Source organism: Embiotoca jacksoni, unplaced genomic scaffold (assembly GCF_022577435.1).
Source record: "Embiotoca jacksoni isolate LCO1_2020_lvr unplaced genomic scaffold, fEmbJac1.0.p SCAF_31, whole genome shotgun sequence".
NCBI lineage: Eukaryota > Metazoa > Chordata > Actinopteri > Embiotocidae > Embiotoca > Embiotoca jacksoni.
Genome location: NW_027185383.1, coordinates 4,435,876 through 4,458,543, shown reverse-complemented (window position 1 = coordinate 4,458,543; position 22,668 = coordinate 4,435,876). Strand labels below are relative to the sequence as shown.

Here is a 22,668-nt window from a genome sequence, read left to right as displayed (position 1 = left end):
TGTATTAGTTTTGTCTTATTGGAAGATGTTTACCTCTTTTACGTCTCTGGTACCTGAAACTGTAATTTCATTGAAACCATGTGAGAAGTTTAGAGGGGAAATCACTTTTGTTGAAAGAGCAAATGAGTCAAAGACGGATGTTTTTCCAAAGTGGCCACACAGCAAAAAAGTAGAGAGAAATGTGTTGTATTTTATCAGTTTATTGTCAATGTAAAGTCTGAAAAGTAAGTAAATATACAACATGAAATGAAAATACTCAAATGCAGAACCAAAGTATATGGTTACTTTCCACCACTGCTGCCCTTTCAAACATAGCTCTACAAACCTCAATTTAGTGTGTTTAAATCAGAAATACCAGATTGGGTTATTATAAATACATTATTATTGATATTAGTGACAGTTTAATTGTGTTGCATCACCTTTCATTGATGAAGTAAAATACAGCTGAGTCATGTTATTGTGTCATTCTGTAAATTCCTACTTCAGTGAAGGTGAACAAAGTTCAAAAGTCACAAGTATAAAAACATGACTCATGTTTCGAGCACACACGCGTCTGTATCAGGAATTTACTTCATTACAAAACTGTGGTTTTCCACCACAATCTGTTTTCAGAAGCATGTTTTTTTTTTAATATATACATATATTTTCAGATTCCTCTCATGATGACAGATTATGCATTAAAAATGTATGAGTAGCTGAAAAGACATCCCGGTTTGTAAACGTGTCTGTAGATTCCATCGTGTTTAATTAAACTTGACGCCTGTGCCAAACCTGTGTAAAAACCACTCAGACCCCAACACCTGGCCGTGTGGCTCTGTATCCCAGCAGTGTTGAGTATTCAGCTCCACATGCGGCTCTGATGGCAGCAGTGAGTTCGGTATTGATCAGTGTGTGTTTACACAGAGAGCTGAGCAGTGTCTTCTCCTGGTTCGCAGTCAGTCATAACACACAGCCATGCTTTCTGTGGCGACCCAGACGAGTGCACTCAGTTTGCACAGCGGTCTACTCCACCTTTCTCTCAGTTTGGTGCTGCTAAGGTAGGAGGTTTATTTGAATTCATGTGACTTTTTTCATTTGCTGGAGGAGTTTAATTTTCATGGATGTTAACTGATATTTGCTCTTCTTGTAATTTTCTTATAAAGTTTCTAAACGAAGATTAAAAGCGACTAATTTCACATTTAAATCAGTTCTTTCATCAGTTAATGATACAGCAATATCCTTTTGAGAAACCATAAATCCGCTGCTTCCAAAGTGTCTCTTACTATGTTTGATTTTCTTCTACTTGTGATAGTAAATTTGCAGTGACAACAGCCAGTAATGATGACCCTGTTGTCCGTGGAGCTCGGTCAGTGGGTGATCAGCTGGTAGTTCACCCAGTGGACTGTGTTTTATCAGAGTGGAGCTCCTGGTCCCGCTGTGACACCTGCCAGAAAAAGAGAGTAAGTATGATTAAAGCAGACAGTTTAGGGAGAAGTGCTGTGAATAATACACTGTTTATAGACATGTTTGTTAGCTCCATCAGTATGGATCAGTGTCTTTGTTTGAAATTCAGTCAGATACTTTAAGGAAGTGGTTATTAATAGCAAATGGATCATGTAGCTTCCTGGAACCAATGAGGGTGCCTTATTAATAAACATCTTCAGGGATATTAGTTAAATCAGCAGGACCATCTATAGCACATAAAGAGAAACTGGTATGCATGTGATTGGACACCATCAGTCAGCTGATAGTCACATAGCTGTGATTAAGCACTGATATTGAGGCATAGATGCAACAGCTGATACTGATTGGATAATAAAAGCACAGCTTCAGTGCTCATTTTGATGCAACATGTCATTTTAACAGAAAATTAAATGTATAGTTGACCCATAATTTGACATGAGAATTCACCTCAGGGCCCATTGTGACGATGTAATCTGTGGTCAACAGCTTAATGTGCTCCTCAGTCTTTACTTTCTCTATTGAGTGACAAGAGAAATATATTCAGGTGAGTGAAGTAGTTATTTTACAATTTCTTTTCACTTTTCAGCTGAAGTAGTTCTTTTACAAATTTTGTTCACTTTTCAGCTGAAGGTTATATAAGTGGAAGGTACTTCTCTCAATTCTGAGCAGTAATGAAGCTGCAGCCAGCTGGAAGCTAACTTGGCTCAACACAAAGATTAGATACAGGGGAAGCAGTGAGTGTTGCTCGGTCCGAATGTAAAATCAACAAAAAAGCCACCAACAAACATCCCGAACGCTGATTTTTTTTTTTTTTTTTCAACCTTTGAACAGAGCCAAGATAGCTATTTCTTTCTGTTAGCAGTCTGTGCTCAGGTAAGTTAGACTGCAGGCTGTCGACCGGAACAATCAAGCAAATAAATAAAAAGAGAGTAATTTCTATGGTCCAAGTATCTTATGTTCTTATGGCCCTATTTTCTCATTGTCGACTTCCGAAGGTCTTATGTCACTATGATCCCATGTACTCAGGTTCCTGTTCCTGGGTTCTTGTTCCCAGTGTCTCATGTTCCCAGGATCTTATGTTACCAGGGTCCTGTTCCCAAAGGCCTATGTTCCCAGAGTGCCATGTACTCAGGGTCCCGTTTCCAGGTTCCTGTTCACTGTGTGCTATGTTCATTAGTTCCTCACGTCAACATATGTGCTCTCCCAGGGTCCTGTTACCAATTTCTACATTCCACATAATGGGAACTTGAAAAACATGTTCTCCAGCTCTGTATTCACTTAATATCACATGGGTTACTGTGGGTTATGGGTTAAGGGTTGAACTGGGGAACACTTCTACCAAAAGTATAAACATACACTGGTTTTAGAGACTGCATTGAACTAAAATTATCATCCTATATCCCCTAAACTATGGCCAGATAAATTGATCTACCAAAATTCACAGGTTATCATAAATGAGATGACATCTAGAAACAGTTAGAGTCTTATATAATAATCATTCCTGTTGCACTCAGATTGAGAGATAATTTTAGGGCATTCGACATATTGCCACTTGTGAGTGTTTATCTGTGAGGTAGAGAGCTCCACTGCTGACAAAGGTCTCTGCTGATGTACTCCAGGGCTCCATCTCATCCACTTTACAAGGAGGGCTTTAATAACCTTGACATGACAAAGTGAAAACAGACCAATAATGTGATTTCAGCTGTAATAGCTCCCTGGAGCGGTTTCCGAGGCCACCTTTACTGGGCAGTGAGAAACCTCCCTCTGTGTCTGTGGCCCTTCATGTGTATGTCTCCCTCATCCATCCAGTATCGCTATGCTAAACTGGACCGGCCGTCCCAGTTTGGAGGGGAGCCATGCAATTTCCATGGCAGGGTGGAGGAGGCCTGTGAGGTTTCAGCCCGCTACAGCTGTGACAATGTTCCTCTGTGTGAGGGGTTCCTCTGCACCCAGACAGGTATCTCCCACAACCATGTAAATACCTTTACTCCCAATTTTACAACCACACAGCTGTGAGACTATTGTGTGTTCAATGGGACAACATTTCAGATTAGAAAACATTTCAATTTAGTATGATGTCCTAAAAGCAATGTTTTAGCATTTTATGAAATGTAAAATAGCAAATGAGAAACATTTATTGGCTGGAGAAGTTAGCAGAGAAAATCTACACTCTCATATGCTAAAATAAGAAACTTCAGCCAACAACTGATTGCTTAGTTTTGTAATAACGGCACGCAATGCCGGGAAACAGCTGACCTGGTTTTGTCCAAAGTACAAAATTATTTACCATCATCCCGAAAGATCACTGTGTCCTGACAAGAGGTAGTCCAGCACAGAATACCACCATAAAACCACAACTTAAACTTAAAATAAAAATGTTCTCCAATTTTTTTTAAACAGTATAAGATAATATAGTTTAAAAATGGAAACATAAGTTATGACTTTATGCTTTACTATTCTTTTTAAATTTTAATAAGTGAAGTTATATGTGTTTATAAGTGAAGTGGCTTTCTGGAGTTTTGAACTGTGGACGGAGCCCAACTAACTGTTTCCTGGAAAACTGGATTTTTTTTTTTTTAAGGCCGATACCAATCGAAACAATATTGTTTCTACTGTACGTACGGTATATGTGACATCCCTGAAATGTGGTTATCAAACACGTTTGACACTAGTGAGAAAGGTACAGTATGTAATGTAAAGGATACTTTACAGTTTATTTTCCACACTGACACCAACAATTTAATCATTATTATGAAAAAAAAAAGTAAAAAAACAAAACACACACACAAAGATAACAATTTCCTAATGTGCCCCAAGTATTTTTTTTTTTACTGCACGGCATTCTGTAAAAAAAAAAAAAAAAAAAAAAAAAAAAAAATTGGTTATTATGTAAGCCATTACTGATACATCTGTGGTAGGATAATATCAGGTAAGAAAATCATCCGGCCAACATATCGGTCGGGCTCTACATGTTGTTTTTGACATCACCTGTGACTAACCCATGTGTTTCTCTTCCCTCCTCTCCTTCAGGTCGCTGTATTCACAGGACTCTGCAGTGTAGTGGGGAGGATGACTGCGGCGACATGTCAGATGAAGCTGGCTGTAAGAAGGTTCCCAAATCCTGCAAGGGGGAGGCTGAGGAGTACTGGGGAATTGAAAACCTTGCCAAAGGGTGAGTCCCAGATTTTATTTTTTATTTATATATATATTTTTTTTTTTGAAGGACTTCGATATGTAAACATGTTGCTCTTCTCGGACCAATCAGCTCACCTTTATTTCTGTTTCTGTTTCTGCTCTTTCAGAATAAACATCTTGAACAGTAACCTGGAAGGAGTGGTGCTCGATAACAGATACTACGCAGGCAACTGTCTGCCGCAGTACATCCAGGACGTCAGATTCAGGAAGCCGTACAACTTACAACAGTACACGCTACAGGTAGAAACAACCACACTTTAAACACACACCTTCTAAATCATACCTAACGACTTTATTCATGGTTAATAAATTACTTACTAATGCTTCATAAACTTGTTATGAACTGTCAACAAGTAAAGGCAAATGGACCAACATTCACAAATTAACAACTTGTTATGCATTTATTAATGGTTTATTACTGCATCATTACTACTAACCAGTTCCTTACATAGATTTTTTTTTAATTAACTTTAACTTTTAATAGTTTACAATAAATTACATTGTTATTGCACCATCTGTGTGTTCAAAAAGTTCTCTCCATTTAATGAATAAGTTTCCGTTGTCCACAGACAAGAGGCTCGTATGATTTCACCCTGCAGTCCTTCGAGTCGTACTCAGACTACATGGACAGCACCATGAGGGAACGCAAGACCCAAACCATTATTTCTATTGGTTTTGCCATTCCAGGCGTAGCTGAGTTTGGCTTTAATTTCAACAATGCCGAATACACCAAGTCTGTTCGGAAGATTCGTCGTGCCTCAGGCAAGGTGAGATGTCGTTTTTTTCTTTTCAGATTTAAAACCCACTAAGCCAAATACAGCAACTTCCTCAAAATAATCTAAAATATCAGACGAGAGAAGTAACACTCACCTGCCCTCTCCGATCCACAGAAAAACAGCTTCGTGAGGGCCAAAGCAGAGCTGGAGTTGGCCCAGTACATGCTGAAGCCGGATGATCTGATGCTTCACCCTGAGTTTCTGCAGCGCCTGCGCTCTCTGCCTCAGGCGTATGTTTATGGGGAGTACAGACAGATCTACAGAGACTACGGTACGCACTACATCACTGAGGCTGCCCTCGGAGGAAACTACGAATACACCATCATCTTGAACAAGGAGACGCTCGAAAGGACAGGTAGGACTGATTACCAAATTTGAGTTGAGGATGTTCAATCAAAGTTTCTTTATTTGCCGGACATGGCAAGAAAGTGTAGGTAATTACTTTGATCAGAAACTCAGAAATCAAATCTTGAGACAGCTCGATAGCCTCGTGCAGTGAAATATTATTTATATCAATGATAACACTCTGAATTTCTTTTTTGTAGATTATTCCTTAGAGGACTACAAGTCCTGTTTGCAGGCAGGCCTCAAGGTGGGGGCCAACATATATGGAGTTTACGTGTCGTTGGGGCTTCAAGGTGGCTCCTGTAGCGGCCTGCTGAATGAGATGGGAGGTGAGGGTCGCTGTTTGATCATTGAATGTCTTTCAGTCTGTTTTACCTCTGATGAACGAACCGAAATAAACTGTGGAGTCATCCTGTCGTTCTCCAGAGGACACAGCGAACGGCAGCATGGTGGAGGACTTTTTTGCTGTCGTGCGAGGTGGAAGCAGTGAATCCATTACAGCTTTGGTGGCGAAGAAGCTTCCCACCCCACAGCTGATGAGGCTGTGGGGCGAGGGCGTGCGTTTCAACCCCGACTTCATTCGCAAAACAGTGAGTTTTTCCTCCTAAATCCCATGTCCTTTTTCTCATGTTCTCTCCTGCTGTATTCCTACTCATATTGCTCTTATCCATTGCACACACCGTGTTTATTTTCCCCCATGATCTCTTGTCATGTCAACACAATTAATCCCTCTTTTTGTTTCTCTTTTTTTAATTTCTCCATCTTGATTTGAAGCCACAATTAAACTGTCCACGAGGACGCTGACCTGATTAATTGATGCACGGCCATCTTTGGCACTATAACACAGAGGCAAAATACAACTGAGCTGATCAATGGCGAATTGGAAAACAAACAGTAAATGATGCCAAATAGCAAATGTGCCAAAGACAAATAAGCTGCCTCGCTGCAACACAATCAGGTTTCAGCACTTGTGGGGTTTTCCAGTTGGCTCTCTTTCGCTCTCTCTCTCTCACTCTGTCTCTCTCTCTATATATATATTTATATATTTTTAAAAGCTGGTTTCAGGATAATTCAATTTGCACAGTAAAAGGTCCGGGTTTTATGTCGTGTCGCTTTAGACGCGCCCGCTGTATGAGCTGGTGACCTCCAGGGACTTCTCTCATGATGCCACCCTGAAAAGAAACCTGAAGCGAGCCCTGTCCGAGTACCTGGCGGAGGCCAGCTCATGTCGCTGTGCTCTCTGTCACAACAATGGAGTGGCTGTTTTGAAGGGTAACTTTGAGGATATTACTGCTTCTCATCCCCCATCCATTACTCTTACTTTCTTTCTTTAGCTGTAGTTTTAATTAAATGTTGTTGATATCACTCCGTTAATGGTAATGTCACCTCACGTTTCTCTGGTGTTTTTGAAGTTTTGGTTTCAAAGAGGAGTTAAAAAGCCTAAATGTGATTTCTGATGATGACTACAATAACTGTAATGAAACATCTTCCTCACGTCTTCCTCAACAGGCACACGGTGTGACTGTGTGTGTCCTCTGGGCTACACTGGGCGGGGCTGTGAGATCACACAGAGGAGAAAAGGTTAACTATGAAACAAAAATGCTTGACAGTGTAACATTTATTTTACTTCTGATCCTACTGAGACACTGACATGAGATCTGGTGCTGTATGACTCTGTATTCTGGCAGAAGTGGCCATTGATGGGAACTGGAGCTGCTGGGGAGCGTGGTCGTCCTGCAGCGGAGGAAAAAGGGCGAGGAGTCGACAGTGTAACAACCCGGCGCCCGGCAATGGAGGCCTGACATGTAGAGGACTGCAGCATGAAGCCACTGACTGCTTTTAATAAAAAATTTAAAAAAACTCATGTCAAAGACTTGATAAAGATTTATAAAATACTTCCTTTGACCCCGGCACGATTCATATTTGAATGAAAACCTAAATGGAACATATTCAGCGAGTGTTTTATCAAGAATAATAAACCATGTGTGTTATATCTTAATATCTTTCCTCTTCTGTGGAGCATTTAACACGATCTGCCGTCGGCACTGACCTACATTCAGCGTCTGTTACCCAGACTTAACCTTCACTTTGGAGGCAGTTTATAAAATGTCACACACACACGCAGTATAAATGACACTCCTGAAAAGAATACAAGAACATTCAAAAAAATCTGCACAAGACATTTATTCTTACTTTTGATTTACAGTTTGACCTGACAAAAACAGATTGAATTTTTAGGGCTGTAATGTTTACAAAAGATATTAAAATTAGACTTTTTGTGCTCTCTTAACACCAAACATCAGTTTTAATCATTAATCAGAGAGGCCTCGCTCTAACAGTGTCGAGTCTGAGAGGAGGAGCCCAGGCAGGTGGCTCCGCCCCCATCAGGCGGAGGATTATTACAGACTCTTGTCCGAGCCTTCCTCCCTGATGTGCAGGATGACCAGCCCCCCCAGCAGGACCATGACCCATCTGTTTTGGTATCTGTCGAGCAAAATTAAATTGGTTACAAGCTGCTTTTAACCAAAGGGGTATGGATTTGCTCAGAGGATATGTCTACACGCTGTCATCACATCCTGTGAGCGAAACAGGAAACGCCTGAAGTATCATTTTGTACTTTTACTGCTCAACATTTAGCCGACAGACAGCTACCCTCAACAGAACGTGGTCTTAGTCAAGTTACAACAACTCCAGCATTTGGACTCATCATACAGGTGACAGTCGGTAACAGGGACTAGTTTCTTTAATGAGAATTTCTGCACCTCAGAACTTGAAAAATAATACATGTTATTTTTCAGCAGCTCAAGCAATGCCAATATCAGTAAGTCTGTTACCACTTTGGTCCAGACTGAAACTCTTTAATGGATTGCTGTTAAATCCTCTGGGGATTCACCCCAATGATTATGACTTTTCCTATTGCTCCTTCATGCACTTCAGATTTTAAAGTAAAAACTATTGGATGGATTGTTGTGGCATTGGCTTCACAGGTATTCAAGGTCCTTGAAGGATAAATTCTTGGGACTTGTCTTAATTTTTCACGTAGCACCATCATCAGCTCAAAATTTAGATTTGTCCAATACAAGCTAAACTAATGACTGTCCCATCAGCCTCAACTGTACTTTGTGTGAACTTTAATTTTAGTGTGCTTACAAGCTAAACTTTGATGGTTTTAATGGCAAACATTACCTGCTGAATATTGGCATGATCATGTTAGTCTTTAGTACTGATGTGTTCTCATAAAAACTTATGACTGCTAGACTTTTTAATAGCAATTTTACCCTTTGTGGTATTAATGCCTACAATGATTGTGAAAGGAATTGATCATAGAGTAATGTTCCAGGACCCTAAGCTCCCAAGCTCCTATGTTCCCCAGTTAAACCTTGACCTGAAGCCGCAATAGACCCTGGAAACATGGGAACTTGAGAACATGAGACTCAGGTTACATAGGAATGACTCTGCTCATATGATGAATTGTCACCACGCTGGGTTCATGCTCTCATGTTGTTTTTGGCTGCAGTAGAAATCCACTGTGTACTACCTGCCATCACCAAACAAAGTTGATCACTAGCTAATGAACAAAGTTGTATTTGAGAGACTAGTGGAGACCAAAACAGAGCCAAAAGCAGAGTGAATACTTGACTTGATGGACACAAACTGGACTGTGAATTATTGTTAATGTTCCTCTGTATCTACTGGATGTAGAAAAAGGCAACTGTTACCTAATGCCTTATTTGATATAGTTGAGTTTAAAGTTATTTCTGATCTGTTTCTGTTTTTGTAATTTTAAGTATTTGAACCTACCTCCGAAGCTACTACCTATGACAACAGTCTCACCTCTCCTGAGTGTCTCCTCACAGGACTCTCCCCGGTAGGCTGATTTGCAGATGCATTTGCAGGAGGTGCCGGAGAGGACGGGGATCCCGCTGTGCCTGCAGGGGGCGCAGCGACAGGAGTCAAACTGCTGCAGATACTCATCCAAGGCCCTCTCCATGTTGGCCACTCTCCCTCCTACGTGGTCAGCGGCCGTGCTGAGGCGCACAAGCTCATAAATCGGCATGCTCTGGGTTCAAAGGGAGGACAGAGGAGAACGAGAATTTTATTCTGTTTTCGTTCTGTATAAGATCACTTTGACCTTCTATGTCAAATCCTACAAAATCACTGTTTTCTTTACTTGCACCCAGTTACCTCATACTCGATGAGTGTTGGGTTGTATTTGAGAGACGCACCCCAGTTCCTGTAGGTGTCAGGGTTCCTGATGGCCAACAGGCCCATGCTGCTGTCTGTGATTCCTCCTTTTACGAGAGTGACAATGTCCTCAATCATAGCTGAAGCTGAGATTTTATCTACATATCAAAAACAAAAACAAAAACAAAAAAAGGGTTTTGTTTAGTTACAAATAAAGCCAATCAACTCAAATTTAAGCTACTCGGTTATTATGGGGACCTAAAGTAGTGTCAGCTTCCAACAGAATTTGGATTTCTTACCTCGAGTTAATCCCCCCTCTTTATTGCATCCATTCGCTTTCAGCTTAAGATCTATTTCTGAAGAGCTGCCTAATGGATAGCTTAGACCCAGAGAGGCACCGATGCATCTACCAGCTTGTTCACCCTCAATATCTTTAGATGTTAGGGAATAAAACAACAGTTACTTTACATCGCATCTCTTATTAAATGATATTGATGAACAAACTGGAGAGCCCACAGTACTTGATTTTGCCATCGATGTTTTGTTGATGACCGCAACGTATTCCAGGGTTCCCCCCATGGTTCCCTCAGTGATGTAGTGGGTGCCGAATGTGTTGAAGAAGTGGGAATACATGCCAAAGTCATATTGCTCTGGCAGCTCCATGAGTGAAAGGTAGAAGTCTTCATGAAGCATCAGCTTATTAGTTCTCATCTTGAAGTGGGCTGTTTGCACTTTGGACCAAAGCCTAATGAACCCCAGGTCCTGGGAACAAAAAGAGGGCGATGTTATACTTTTTTAAAAGAAGAAACAGTATTAATATTAATGAAAAAAGTTAAATTTTAATTTAAGAAAAGGCAATAAAATGTTAATTTACAGCATATATACCCCAAATTATATCTTTTTTTTTTGTGGCTACATCCACTAATTTTGGGTCATGCATGTATTTACTGTCTTGCTGAGAGTTAAATGAGAAGAGTGATACCTCTAACATTAAAGAGCCGTCTACAGTTAATAATGATACATTGAAAGGTAATTACAAAATGAATTGCACTTGCTATCATGTAAAACATGTTGAACTCTCAATCAACAGATTATACCTGACTTCTGTATTGCGTTATGTTCTTGAGAAACTCCGATTCCTGGCTGCCACTCAGTCCAGCCTCCACATAATAGACCCCGACTGTGACCCCGGCGTTGAAGGACGACATAGTTTTCCTTGCTTTCAGCAGGCTCACCATGTCGTTAAAATACTCATGAGACCCCTCTGATGTCGCTTGAGCCTGCAACAAACTTTATGTTCAAACCACCAATCAAAAGAACAAAAATAGTTTCACAAAGCAATAAATCACAGCACTGCAGTACCACAAAACGGTAGGCGTGGTAGTTGTAAGGTTTCCGGTAGTTTTTCTCATCTTCGTTGTAGTGCAGGTTCTCACAGAATGCGTCGTAAGTGAATTTCCTCCATTCACCGTTGTAGACGTATTCACACTGTCCCCCGAAGTACTTTGGGTCAAGTACATGATCCGCAAAGTCTCCCTTCAGGATGTTGTAGCTACAAGAAAGAGGATTGATTCAAAGTCAGTAACTTGTAAGTCAAAATAAAAAAAACTCTATTCTCTATGTCAAAGGTACTTCAGGACCTACTTTTCCAATTATTCAAAACCATTAACTGGAAAAAAGATTTTACAGATTTTTTTGAATGGATTGACCATTTTCTACAATTTGAGTGATGTCATTTATGTATCCCTTTATAAAAAGCATCATACTGTAGCTGAGGAGTTCAACTCTAGTGTGTATCTTTTGTCGATGCCTTGTCATGGTTGTAGTTTATGTGCGAATCGCCTTTGAAGGTGATATATCCTACAGCATGTAAGATGTGTTTATATTTACCCCTGAGTTCCACGTTCAGCACCAGGGATTGGCATGAGGATGGAGCACTTATCGTCTCTCAGGTTCAAATGTTCACATCCGTCTTCATCAGAAAAGTCATCACAGTCTGATTCTCCATTACAGCGGAGGGACTGGCTGATGCAGCGTCCTGGAAAGACACGTAGAAAATGGACCCTCACACACACATGAACTGCATGTCGTGGAGCGTTTTAGAGAATGTGATGTCTGAGTGGTTGTTGGTGGGATTTACCTGTTTCCTTGCAGGTGAAGCTCTCACCGCAGTAATCTGGCACCAGACACTGTGTGGTTGATGTTGGACATGCCAGCCTCTCCCGCAGTAACTCAATACACTGCGTCCCACCGAACTGTGAGGGTCTGTCCAGGTGTCGGAAACGGAACTAAGACAGAGTTTAAAATTAGGTAAAATCACTGAGTACGTCCATCCACTTATACCAATTGTTGCAATGTAAATGGGCCACATATCAATGGAATTAAAATCTTATAAATTCAGTGAATGATATTTTCTAATATCATAAGTCGCTGTGTAACTTTAAGAGCTTCCAAAGATCCTGATCCTCCAGGAACACCCAGGACCATAGTACAACCAAGGCCCACTGTATTGACTCTCCTTGAGCGCTAATTTGATGATCCACTTTGAACCTATTGGAAATGTTCAATAGCTCATCCATATTGTATCAATCTGAGCTACTTTGCAAAAAAAACGTACCAGTTTAAACCTCTGGTGATTTGGAGAGAGTCGTAGTTTATTATTGCCGCGCATTGCACAAGCCACCCGCAACACTAGCTGTGATCGTAATCTTCATTCGACATCTTTAAAAGACTGATTTATGGAATTCAGTAAAAAGAAACACCTTTTTGTCTGTGCAGGAGTTACATGGAGTCCAAGATGACCAGCTCCCCAGCTGACAGTTGATGGGTGTCGGTCTGTTCACAGCTCTGGCCCTCCTAATCGCAGCACCACTGACCCACAAAACATTATTATCATCTCACTTCCACCTCTGATGCCCATGGTGCATGGGATATCACATCCAACATACTATCAAGTGAATTGTAAAGTGAGGAATACAGCACCTGTTATCAGCTGTTGTCCATGGCCTCCTGGATGCATTCACAATTGTGCTACAGTTGATAAACAGAAGCAGTGTGCATATACCCAGGACTAAATGAATAAATATCCCCATATTAATTTTTTTTAATCTAGTCCCAGACTCAAATTCCACATCAAAGAACAGCTGTTGTGATCCTGAGGGGATCTGATGGGACTACCACTGCAGTCTCGACCAACCACAGTAAATGATTGATTAAGAGTAAACACAGGCTCTTCCAACAGTTTGGAAAGTTTTTTTTTAAATGATCTATAACCCCCATTTCTCATAATCAAACATTCCAAAACAACCGGAACATGCTGTCGTCACATAAACAAACACTTTACTGTGACAAAGTACGTCAAACAGCTAAATAAATACAAATTAGACTTTTTCCAGTATTTGCATTTATTAAAAAAAAAAAGTTTATTATCGTGTACCGTTTTAGTTTATTATCATAGCCTGGAACGGTAATAGTTGTGTTAATGGGTATTATAATTATTTTTGTACCTTTTTTCCACATACCTGGGGGCTTTCGACGCTTCTGATTCGAACACACACGAACGCGCACGTAGGTAACGCGCACGTAGGTAACGCGGCGGCGCTCTCAAATTGTTTGTGTCAGCATCGTCAGCTGATTAACATAAACAACACAGTTCGCTGCATTTATCATAGATACGCCATCAAAGTAGTCGACAGCGTCGTGTCATTAAAGTTGAGGCCACTTGATAAATGCGCAATCCTGAGCAAAACGAGCTACAATGGAGGAGGTAACGTTAAAAGAGGTTTCGGAGCAATTTTAATTAGTTTAAGTACTGTTGAATGAAAGCTACATTTAGCCTCATTTAACACGGTGCTTTTTGTGTGTGTGTGTGGCTTAATTATTGCATTTGATAGGCAGTTGACAATTAAAAATAGTTTTCAATAGTAATCGTTATATCTGCCCAGGTGTTCAGATATCTGAGATTTGTGCTACCACCGCAGGCCAATGATGTAAATTTAGTTTTTTTTGTGGCGTTATCCGCTCAACTTTTGAGAAACATTCCTCCTGTTATCTTTCAGCAGTTCATTGGTGTTTTTGTAGATGAACGATTAACAGTTCTTGATTAACTGGGGATTTTTTTTTTTTGGTTTATGAAATATCAGAAAATTGTGGAAAAAAACAACCCTACATTACAATTCCCAAGTTGATGCTATCTGATTTATTTTATACACTAAACAGAAACTCATCTATTTTCATAGTTGATTGTTTTGAGTCGTTTTTTTTTTTTTATTAATTAAAAATTGCTAACATTATCTGATTCCAGATTCTTAAAAGTGAATATTTTCTAGTTCCTTTCATCCTCTTTGGTAATAAAGTGAGTATCTTTTGTTTGTGAACTGTCAATTGGCACAACATTAAAGCATTTTAGGCTGCACCTTGGGCTTTGGGAAACACTGGTCCACATTTCCAAGCATTGTCACATTTTCTAATATTTTAAAATCCAAACAGTGAAGCAATTAATCGAGAAAATAATCAACAGGTTGATTGGTAATGAAAACAATCCTTTTCTGCACCCCTTATTTGCATTTCAGTGGCTGAGAAACAGACATTGCATCTACCTCCGTTGTATTGGTAGAGAGGCACAGATCTTGGATATTATTTCAACATTTTCACTTCTGAAATGAAAATCATCTGCATATCCAGAGATTCCACCAACAAAGAGTGAAGAAAATGTTTTTTGGTTATTTTGGTAAACCAATATTTAAATTATGTCATGTCAGTTGTGGGTTTTGGCTCCCCAAACTAACCATCTTAAGTAAATCATCAGTGTAAGTAATGGCTATTTCTATTACTCTAATGATTAATTATTCTTTTTATCAGGATGGACCAATAAACTTCAAAGCACTAAGGGCCAAATTCCAAGAGGAAGCCTTCCTGACTAAATCTAGAACCGGTCGGCCAGCTGTTGCTGAAAAACCCAGACAACTGCCACCTCCTGGAAGTCACTGCAGCTCTGTGGTCAGCAATGTTAATATTGCTGTGGAAAACAAGACACCAGTGGTTCCCCGTGTTTTCTTCAGAGATGGGCTGAGGACGTCTGGAGAAAAGCGACCGATTTCCTTTCCACCACAACCTCAGCAGACCTCGCCGCCATCCCAGCCTACTAATCGAAACGGCACAATAAGGTATTCCCTCAAAGACCGATACTTGCCTCTGGTGCTTCCTGTCCTGCCTATAAGAGATCAGCAGACAGAAACGCGAGCCAAAACAGAGCACAAAGTGGAACCAGAGCCAGGGAAAGACGGCTTCCTGCAAACTAAAATCAAGAAGAAAGGTTTGCTGCTTCCTTTCAAGTCAGCCAAAGCATCAAAAGTCAGTTCAGAGAATGGGGTGGAGCCCACGTACGCTGATTTGACCACCAGACCTTGCAGCGCTCCCGGTGAGTTGCCCTCCACAGAAAACGGGGTTTCGCTCCAAAGCGACCAATCGACCGCTGAGTGCCCCCTCTCCAGCCCGGATAACCCAGTCACCCCTCCTCCTCCTGAGACTAATGTTGACTCTGATAATAGGATTATGAGCACTTTGGAGAGGGCCAAGAAGAAGTTCTCACGCCAACAGATGTTGATCGCCACGAAAGCCAAGAATTTGCTTTCCCCTGACTACGCCTCCAGAGACAAGGCGTTCCCATCGCCACCAAAGAACACTGACGGTGTCTCGCCTGATCTGCCTGTCCCCCCACCTGTGCGTCTTCCACACCTGGCTTATATTTCAGCCCGGCCTTTCTTCAAAGCTACTACATCTGTACGCAGTAAGTTCTATTCAGATCGATTGTGTTGATTTGAAATATTCACCAGTATTTAGATAAGGATTGTTCATGCATTTGCACTTTATTTCCCCCCCACCCCCGAAGAGCCGGCACTGGAGTTGCAATTCGGCAGAGATAAAAACAAGACTTTTGAACCTCGTGCTCCATGTGTTCGACTAAAAAGGCCTCTACCTGACCTGAGGACACTGAGGCCGCTGCCAGCAAAACCCCCCCGACCTCCATCAGTAGACCTCCGCCGGTACCATGTACACAGAGTCAGCGGTAGGTCAGCTTGCTTTGTATTATTCTTAATTTTTTTTTTAACTTCCTTTTTGTGGCCACAGTTGCTTTGCATTAGCCTCACTGCAGTTTGCGTTATTCTTTTTTGTGGTAAGACTAAACACCTGTTCAAATGCTGTCTTTGCTTTCTTTTTATAGAGGTGTCACCAGCTCTGAGCCAAGCACTAAGTGAAGAGCCACGGTCTGAGCCCCCGTCCTTCTCCCACCCTGAACTGGATGCCCCAGAGTTTCCAGACTTTGAGAATTCAGAGATGGAAGCAGCAGAGGGTGAAGGTGTTGATATCACTGCGCCAGAACTGAAGGCCTTCCACTTCTTTCACACACCAGCCGACTTTGAGGTTGCCGACGGTGAGGGTCCGCAATCTGACTTGTCAGCGTCTGATCCTGCGGAGGCCAGCGGGAGCTCGATCATCCGAGACGCGAACCTCGGCAGTTCAAACATAATACCCCTCAATCCAGCCAGCTTCCCTGAACCAATAAACCTGTCAGAGATCCCAGATCCGTGTGTTCAGGAGCAGTGGTCGCAGGGCGAAGAGGCGGCCGCAGATTCTTTCCCCGACTCTCGCTGTGACGAGAGGCATCTGGGGCCTGCTGAGAGTCGGCGTGTCCCAGGGCAACCAGAGCTCAGTAACCACGCAACATCCAATGATGGCGGTCAAACACATCCAGAGTGAGTTTTGTATTAACTCAAATCAGTTTGTTAATTATTTTACGCAACAATGTACTTTTATATCATTTGAATGCTTTTCTCCCTTCAGTGTATATCAACAAGACAATTACTATGAAACGTATGATAATATTTACGAGGATGTTGAGAACATCAACAAATTCATCTCGGACCAAAACCCAAGTAAACGAAAAGGCAGCCTGAAGAGTGCGTTTATTTAACACACATTTTATTTTAAAGTAAGAGCCCTTGCAGATGTTTATTCTCTCTATTTAAGTTCCTTGTTTACGATTTCTTACAGAGCCATATGCTGACAACCACCGTATGGTAACTCCTTTTTAAATCTAATTGTGTTTACATCTCAGTGAGTAATAGTAGAGTCATTCTGCGCAATGAATAGATAATGTGCTTTAATAATCATCTGTGTTCATGTGCTTATTTCAAGAAGGAGGAGCCGTCTGTTAACAAATGGCATCGAAATCCGTGGTATGTGTTTTGTTTTTGCTTTTTTCAAATCTGCAGCAGCCCTGTTCAATCACTGACATTGATTTTGGCCTGATGGAAGGCAGCCATTGATTTTTCTCTGTGTGGTAATCAAACTGCAGGGGCAGCGTATCAGGGGAACATGCCCATTCGGCCCATAATCACGTCCACAGGTATGTTAGACATCATCGCTGATGTTGTGATCAAAACCAAGCTGCACGTGTGCCTCATCCGCTGTGTTTTGCCATTCACTTGCTCTCAGTAAGGAACACCACAGCCCCAACGCTGCTGACCACAAAGAACACAAGAAGAAGGAGAAGCAGCGGCTGGAGAAGGAGAAGAAGGAGCAAAAAGAAAGGGAGAAGAAGGAGAATGAAATGAAGAAGAAGTTCAACGTAAGGCTGATTATTTCAAACCCCACTGAGCTGCTTTTTTTTGCGTGTCTCTTCTTGAAAGGTTTGTGAAGGTCAGTATTGATCCTTTTGAAACTAATTCAGGCTACTTACTGGTCATTTGAATTTATGGAACATCAGGGATAATTAAAAAAAGTCTATTCCAGACATGAAAAGTCTGAATGTTGTTTCAAGCACCTTTTAAACTTTAGGTGTAATATTTTCCGTAAAGTATTTTTCTATATAATGTTATTTAACCTGTTTTCCAAGTGGTTTTTATCCCCTTCCCGCTCATCAACAATCCTTTAGTCAAGATATGCTTTTTCTTGTTGCTGCTAACAAAGTCAAACATGCCCTGTGGAGGAGAATCTTTTGGCTGATTCACCTCAAGTAAATTCATTTATTTTGTCCCCATTTAAGAAGAAATATTTTGCTCGGTTTTTTGTTTGCGTATACCCGTGAACTAGAAATAAAGCCGGGGATAAAATCATTTGTAATGATTTTGCATTATCAGCACAAAGGTGGACTAAGGAGGTTTTTCTGTTCATTAAAGGTCATGGAAATTCAACTTTTTAGTCAGTGACAGTCAGGGAATTTGACATTTGATTTACAGTGTGAATCCTGTAAATATGTCAATGATGCTCAGTAAGAAGCAACAAGCTCCTCGTCATTTCTATCCTTTGTGCTTTATGCACGATGCACTTCATAGCTGTTCTGAAGACAACGCCTCTCATTGCCGAGGTTTGCCTCTGTAGGTGACGGGAAACGAGGAGCCCATGTACCACGCCAGGGTGACGGTGGCCAGTAAAGTCCGCAAGAACGACCTGCCAGTGAAGAGCGGGGACACGGTCAGCATCATCCGCACCACCAACTGCCCCAAAGGCAAATGGTTGGCCTGGGACCCCAGCCACAAGTGTGAGTTCAGTCGTTGATGCCTTATTTCGGTGCGATTCCTGCCTGCAGAGGAGTTTAAATATTAAGTAGAAATAGGATGCGAGAGACAAAATGATGTATTTGTTGTTATTTTACTATAGTCTAATAATGGACTTGGAAAAACATCTCATTACATGGACGTAACAGGACTTTCTAATGTTTACACCTCGGCGTCATTAACTCTGCAGCGCTCTCTGTCTGCTCTGCCCCGGCTGTTGCAGACGGTTATATTTCAGTCATGAACGTGGAGCTAAATATCAAGGAGATGCTGGAACTCGGCAAGAAGGCTCAAGCAGCTGGACGAGGAGGCAACATGGAGGGAGACACCATCAGCATCGGGAGCAGGTACCGGGAAGCTCACCGGTTTAAGAAATTCTTTGCTTTCCTCAGTTTAAAAAAAAAAAAAAAAAAAAAAGCTGTGTAGCCTCTTCACCCGCCACGATTAGTTATTTGTACTTTTCCTTGCAGATCTTCAAGCCACCCTGTTCTGAGCAGCTGTAAGTGTCACAGAGGCGTTAAACTCTGAGGTCAACTTTTTATTGCACCGTCATCGCTCATCGTCTGAAAAAGCCCGAAGATGAGTGGTTCACATAATGTTTATACGGAGGTTGGAAACCAGCCGGCAAAGCATCGCTTCATAACGTCTGCTCTCAATAACTTACCTCGTTGTCATCTGCGCTGCAGTCATGTGTTATTTTATGATTGCGAAGGAATTCCATGTAAGCTGAGCGTTTTGGCTGCTGCTCTGCCAAACATCCATCATCAGCGCGCGCGCTGCACTTCATCACCACGATTTGTTTTCCCGCAGTCACAGATGACAGTGAGGAGTGGGCCTGCGAAGACGAGACGCTCTCCCCGTCCAGTGAAAGCCAGTAAGATGTCTTTCACTTCACTGTTATTTCTTCGAGACTTTTGACCACGTTAAGAGTACGTGTATGTGAATTCGTGCGGCGTGCTGGAAGTGTAATTATCTTTCTTTCTTTTTCTTTCTGTACAGTAGCTTTCCTCCGCAGACCGCCTCATTGGCCGAGATGAGTGAGTACATTTTGTGTCCGGTTCTTTTGAAGTGAAAATAAGAGAACAATAGGGATCCCCACCCCCACCATCGCCCCACCCCCTCCAGCATCTAGTTTAAAGGGAAACGCGAGCTCTGCCTGTGTTTTATGTTGACATGTGGCAGACCGCAACGTGCCTTTTGATGTGATACTTTTTTTTACCGTACGGTTTGCTCCAGTTTTTAACGTACCTAACCCCGAACCTGTCCACCTTCCTCCGTCCTTCACATGTTCACTCTGACAGCGGGTGTTCATGTCGGTGCCCAGCACACACTGAGCGACGCCAACCTGGAAGACCTGCACACGCAGTAAGTCTCAAACACACCGGTGTCAGAGCAGACAGTTTGGCTCATTTCCCTCGTCCACCCAAATGTACATGAACCTCTTCTATAGGTGGGTTCATATGTTGTGTGGGCATTCTTGTACATTTCTTTGTTTGTACTACTGGTCTGACCCCATGATACATTATTATTATTATTATTATTATTATTATTATTATTATTATTATTGCGATACTCAAGTTACAATATTATATTATTTCAACTTTAAACCTTTTAGATTGCGTTTTATTACCTTTTTTCAACTGTAAATTATGTCTCCAACGGTAACGTCTATTTTATCGAATAGAATAGTTTTCAGTCTATTATTTTTAATGCAGCAAATTAGTATTGTCAAGCAGACAGGCCGACCAACACTGGCATTAAAACCCGTCATGTTACATCCGACAAATGAATTGATTTATATCATGTCAATAATTAGGGTCCTTACAAATTACTGCAATACTATGCTGTATTGATCCTCCCACCCCTAGAAGACAATCGTTAACGCATTGGATTACAAACCAAAAATCAATTGCTTTTACTTGAATAAATGATTAGTCAGCCTCTCTTGGAGGAGACACCAAACAAACAAAGGAAGCAAAAACCTCCATGTCTCCATTTCTTTGTTTGTTTGCAGATAAATTTCTCGACTAATTGCTTCTTGTCCGAATGACAAAATGTCAAAAAATTGTGAAAAACTCAAATTTTAATAACCAATAGTGACGTGTTCAATTCGATTCCTTTGTGCAACCAACGGTCAGAATTCAGTTTACTGTCAAAAATGACAAAAAAGCAGCAACAAATCTGTATTTGAAATACTGAAAACAGCAAATATTTGGCATGTTTGATTGAGACATACGAATAATTTGATGATGTTTGATTGTGTAATTGATTTAATTGCCTCAAGTCTTTTCAAAGTTGGAAATCGGATGCCTCGAAGTCAGCATTAACCTATTTTAGTGGCACCAGTCAGACCTCTGCAGTGTAAATAGTCCAAAAATATTAAAAAGTTTGAAGTCTGAAGTCTGACTAATGATATTCTGTTAAAATAACACAGTTATGCACAACTATGCTGTCACATTTACAATTAATGATATTTGTTTTTTAGAAGTAGAGTAGAAGAAGAAAGGTTTTTTTTGTTTTTTGTTTTTTTTAAAGTCATTTATCACAGAGCTTAATATCATTTCAACAAAACCGTTTCAGTTTACTTGAAGTGAACTGAAGTGTGGTCAATATTTTTGGCACAAAAATGCTTAAATGATGACGAGCTGCCGTCGGTATACTTTGACCCCCTCAATCACAACCTTTGCTTTTTGTCTGCCTGTTGGAGCACATGGAGGGTTGACAGACACAACATGCAATCAGATACCATAAAAAAATGAATTTACACCTGAATCAGCAGCTTTTGGACACAAACCCTCGTCATCATAAGCTTGACAGAAGGCCCCCCTTTTAGGTCATTGAAAAATAGGACTACTATAGTAACGTTGTCTTCACCCTCCAGGACCCGACATGAAGCCCTGCAGAAACTGGCCATCTTCTTCCAACACAGCAAAGAAGAATTTGGTGCCGTCCCTGATAATGGAGGAGCGACGCCTACAAAGTACAATATCTTCTTACCCATAACCTCAAACATCAAAAGCTTGTTGTATTTTAGCCCACTTATCTTCATATTCAACAACACTGTTAATCATGTAGAAATATTCTCTCTTTATATTTCTTTTTGTTCTCTCCTGTTTACAGTCCTGAAACGCCAAGTAAGTTCACAGACCTACATCTTTTCTTTTTTGTGCCTCTGCTGTTATCACGACTTATGTCACTCTCACTGATAACGATGAACTAAAAGGGCACTCGCAGATCACTTTGAGCACTTTACAGTCTCCACGCTGGTTGGAGACTCGCCTGCAATGGAAAATAACTTGAACATTTATCAGTCTGAAGTAACCTGATGTCGGATGTTTGGCAGAAGACGATAGTTCAAAGTTTTGGTGACGTTTGTATCTGCTCGTCTTTATCTAGACTTCTTGCGTGCGGTTGAAGAGCCTCCGTATCCGTAAGTGTTGACAGGTTTTCCTGCTTATCAGAGAGTGAAGCTCAGCTCTGTTTGATCTTTATTTGAATGAGCAGAAAGAAACACGCGCGCTACTTCAGCTTCTTCGGCATCCTCCTCATGAACTGCTGTGGTTTTTTTTTTATACGACAGGGAAGAAGAAGTGGACTTCACAGAGCTGGAACTCCTTCCTCCTCCTCCGCTATACGCTGACACCTTTTGATTACCACATCAGCTGAAGCAGGTGGAGGTGGGGGAATTGGGGGAGGGGAGGGGGGCACTGCAGGGGTTTGATAGCATGTTGTAAAACATTATTTTGGCCCTCTGCTGTGGAGAAAAGAAACCGTCGTGCATGCTGATAGAACTGTACAATAATTGTGATTTCTCTTTTGTTTACGTTCATGTGAATATCGGTTCATTTACATATTGTGTTTTGCACTTCTTTGTTTTTTTTGTTTTAGGTCACTGTAAAAAGATTAGATGGAACACAAATTGAAACATTGCACTTTGTCCAAAGAGCAACGACATAAACTGCGCACCTGTGGTTGATAATGTTCTTTGCATTTTGATTTTCTTTTCTTTCTTTTTGGCTTCCATGTTACTTAAAATAAATATTTGCCCTCAGGACATCGTCCATTTGTCATTCTGTACATCAGACGCAGAAAGTTTGAGTAAGCTTTGGACTTTTTCCCTAAAGATATTTTTCCACAGAGACCAGATTGTTTACCTTCCCTGACTT

General features: G+C 41.1%; 3 protein-coding genes and 2 long non-coding RNA genes across 5 annotated transcripts in view; 4 read left to right on the top strand and 1 right to left on the bottom strand.

Annotated features, from left to right (window-relative positions):
• The window catches only part of c8b (complement component 8, beta polypeptide), a 56,530-nt gene extending 48,772 nt beyond the window's left edge, over positions 1-7,758 (top strand). The window contains exons 15-26 of the mRNA XM_069164392.1: positions 953-1,037; positions 1,292-1,439; positions 3,253-3,400; positions 4,474-4,615; positions 4,746-4,878; positions 5,208-5,405; positions 5,529-5,769; positions 5,960-6,088; positions 6,186-6,349; positions 6,878-7,031; positions 7,269-7,340; positions 7,448-7,758. Of these exons, the coding sequence (XP_069020493.1) occupies positions 953-1,037; positions 1,292-1,439; positions 3,253-3,400; positions 4,474-4,615; positions 4,746-4,878; positions 5,208-5,405; positions 5,529-5,769; positions 5,960-6,088; positions 6,186-6,349; positions 6,878-7,031; positions 7,269-7,340; positions 7,448-7,602 (1,769 nt within the window). The 3' untranslated portion in view covers positions 7,603-7,758. The remainder of the gene's footprint in view (positions 1-952; positions 1,038-1,291; positions 1,440-3,252; positions 3,401-4,473; positions 4,616-4,745; positions 4,879-5,207; positions 5,406-5,528; positions 5,770-5,959; positions 6,089-6,185; positions 6,350-6,877; positions 7,032-7,268; positions 7,341-7,447) is intronic.
• A 166-nt stretch (positions 7,759-7,924) lies between these two features.
• On the bottom strand, positions 7,925-12,929 carry c8a (complement component 8, alpha polypeptide). Its single transcript, XM_069164668.1, is given in 11 exon segments — positions 7,925-8,243; positions 9,594-9,819; positions 9,945-10,102; positions 10,244-10,375; positions 10,466-10,706; positions 11,042-11,224; positions 11,307-11,496; positions 11,835-11,982; positions 12,085-12,232; positions 12,707-12,831; positions 12,834-12,929. Coding segments are annotated over 11 exon segments (1,734 nt in total). The 5' UTR covers positions 12,865-12,929; the 3' UTR covers positions 7,925-8,091.
• A 772-nt stretch (positions 12,930-13,701) lies between these two features.
• Positions 13,702-19,290, top strand: LOC138207274 (uncharacterized). The gene is made up of 11 exons (XM_069164391.1): positions 13,702-13,710; positions 14,805-15,732; positions 16,168-16,699; positions 16,788-16,903; positions 16,998-17,023; positions 17,142-17,182; positions 17,302-17,352; positions 17,442-17,574; positions 18,327-18,486; positions 18,726-18,849; positions 18,973-19,290. Exons 1-11 carry the CDS (start codon positions 13,702-13,704, stop codon positions 19,028-19,030), a joined length of 2,178 nt encoding a protein of 725 aa, XP_069020492.1. The 3' UTR covers positions 19,031-19,290.
• Positions 19,291-19,302: 12 nt separating this feature from the next.
• On the top strand, positions 19,303-19,847 carry LOC138207365 (uncharacterized). The gene is made up of 3 exons (XR_011179022.1): positions 19,303-19,376; positions 19,505-19,539; positions 19,804-19,847. It is a non-coding gene; the product is annotated as an uncharacterized lncRNA (long non-coding RNA).
• A 1,865-nt stretch (positions 19,848-21,712) lies between these two features.
• LOC138207364 (uncharacterized) lies at positions 21,713-22,543 on the top strand. The gene is made up of 3 exons (XR_011179021.1): positions 21,713-21,932; positions 22,083-22,173; positions 22,391-22,543. It is a non-coding gene; the product is annotated as an uncharacterized lncRNA (long non-coding RNA).
• Positions 22,544-22,668: the final 125 nt, after the last annotated feature.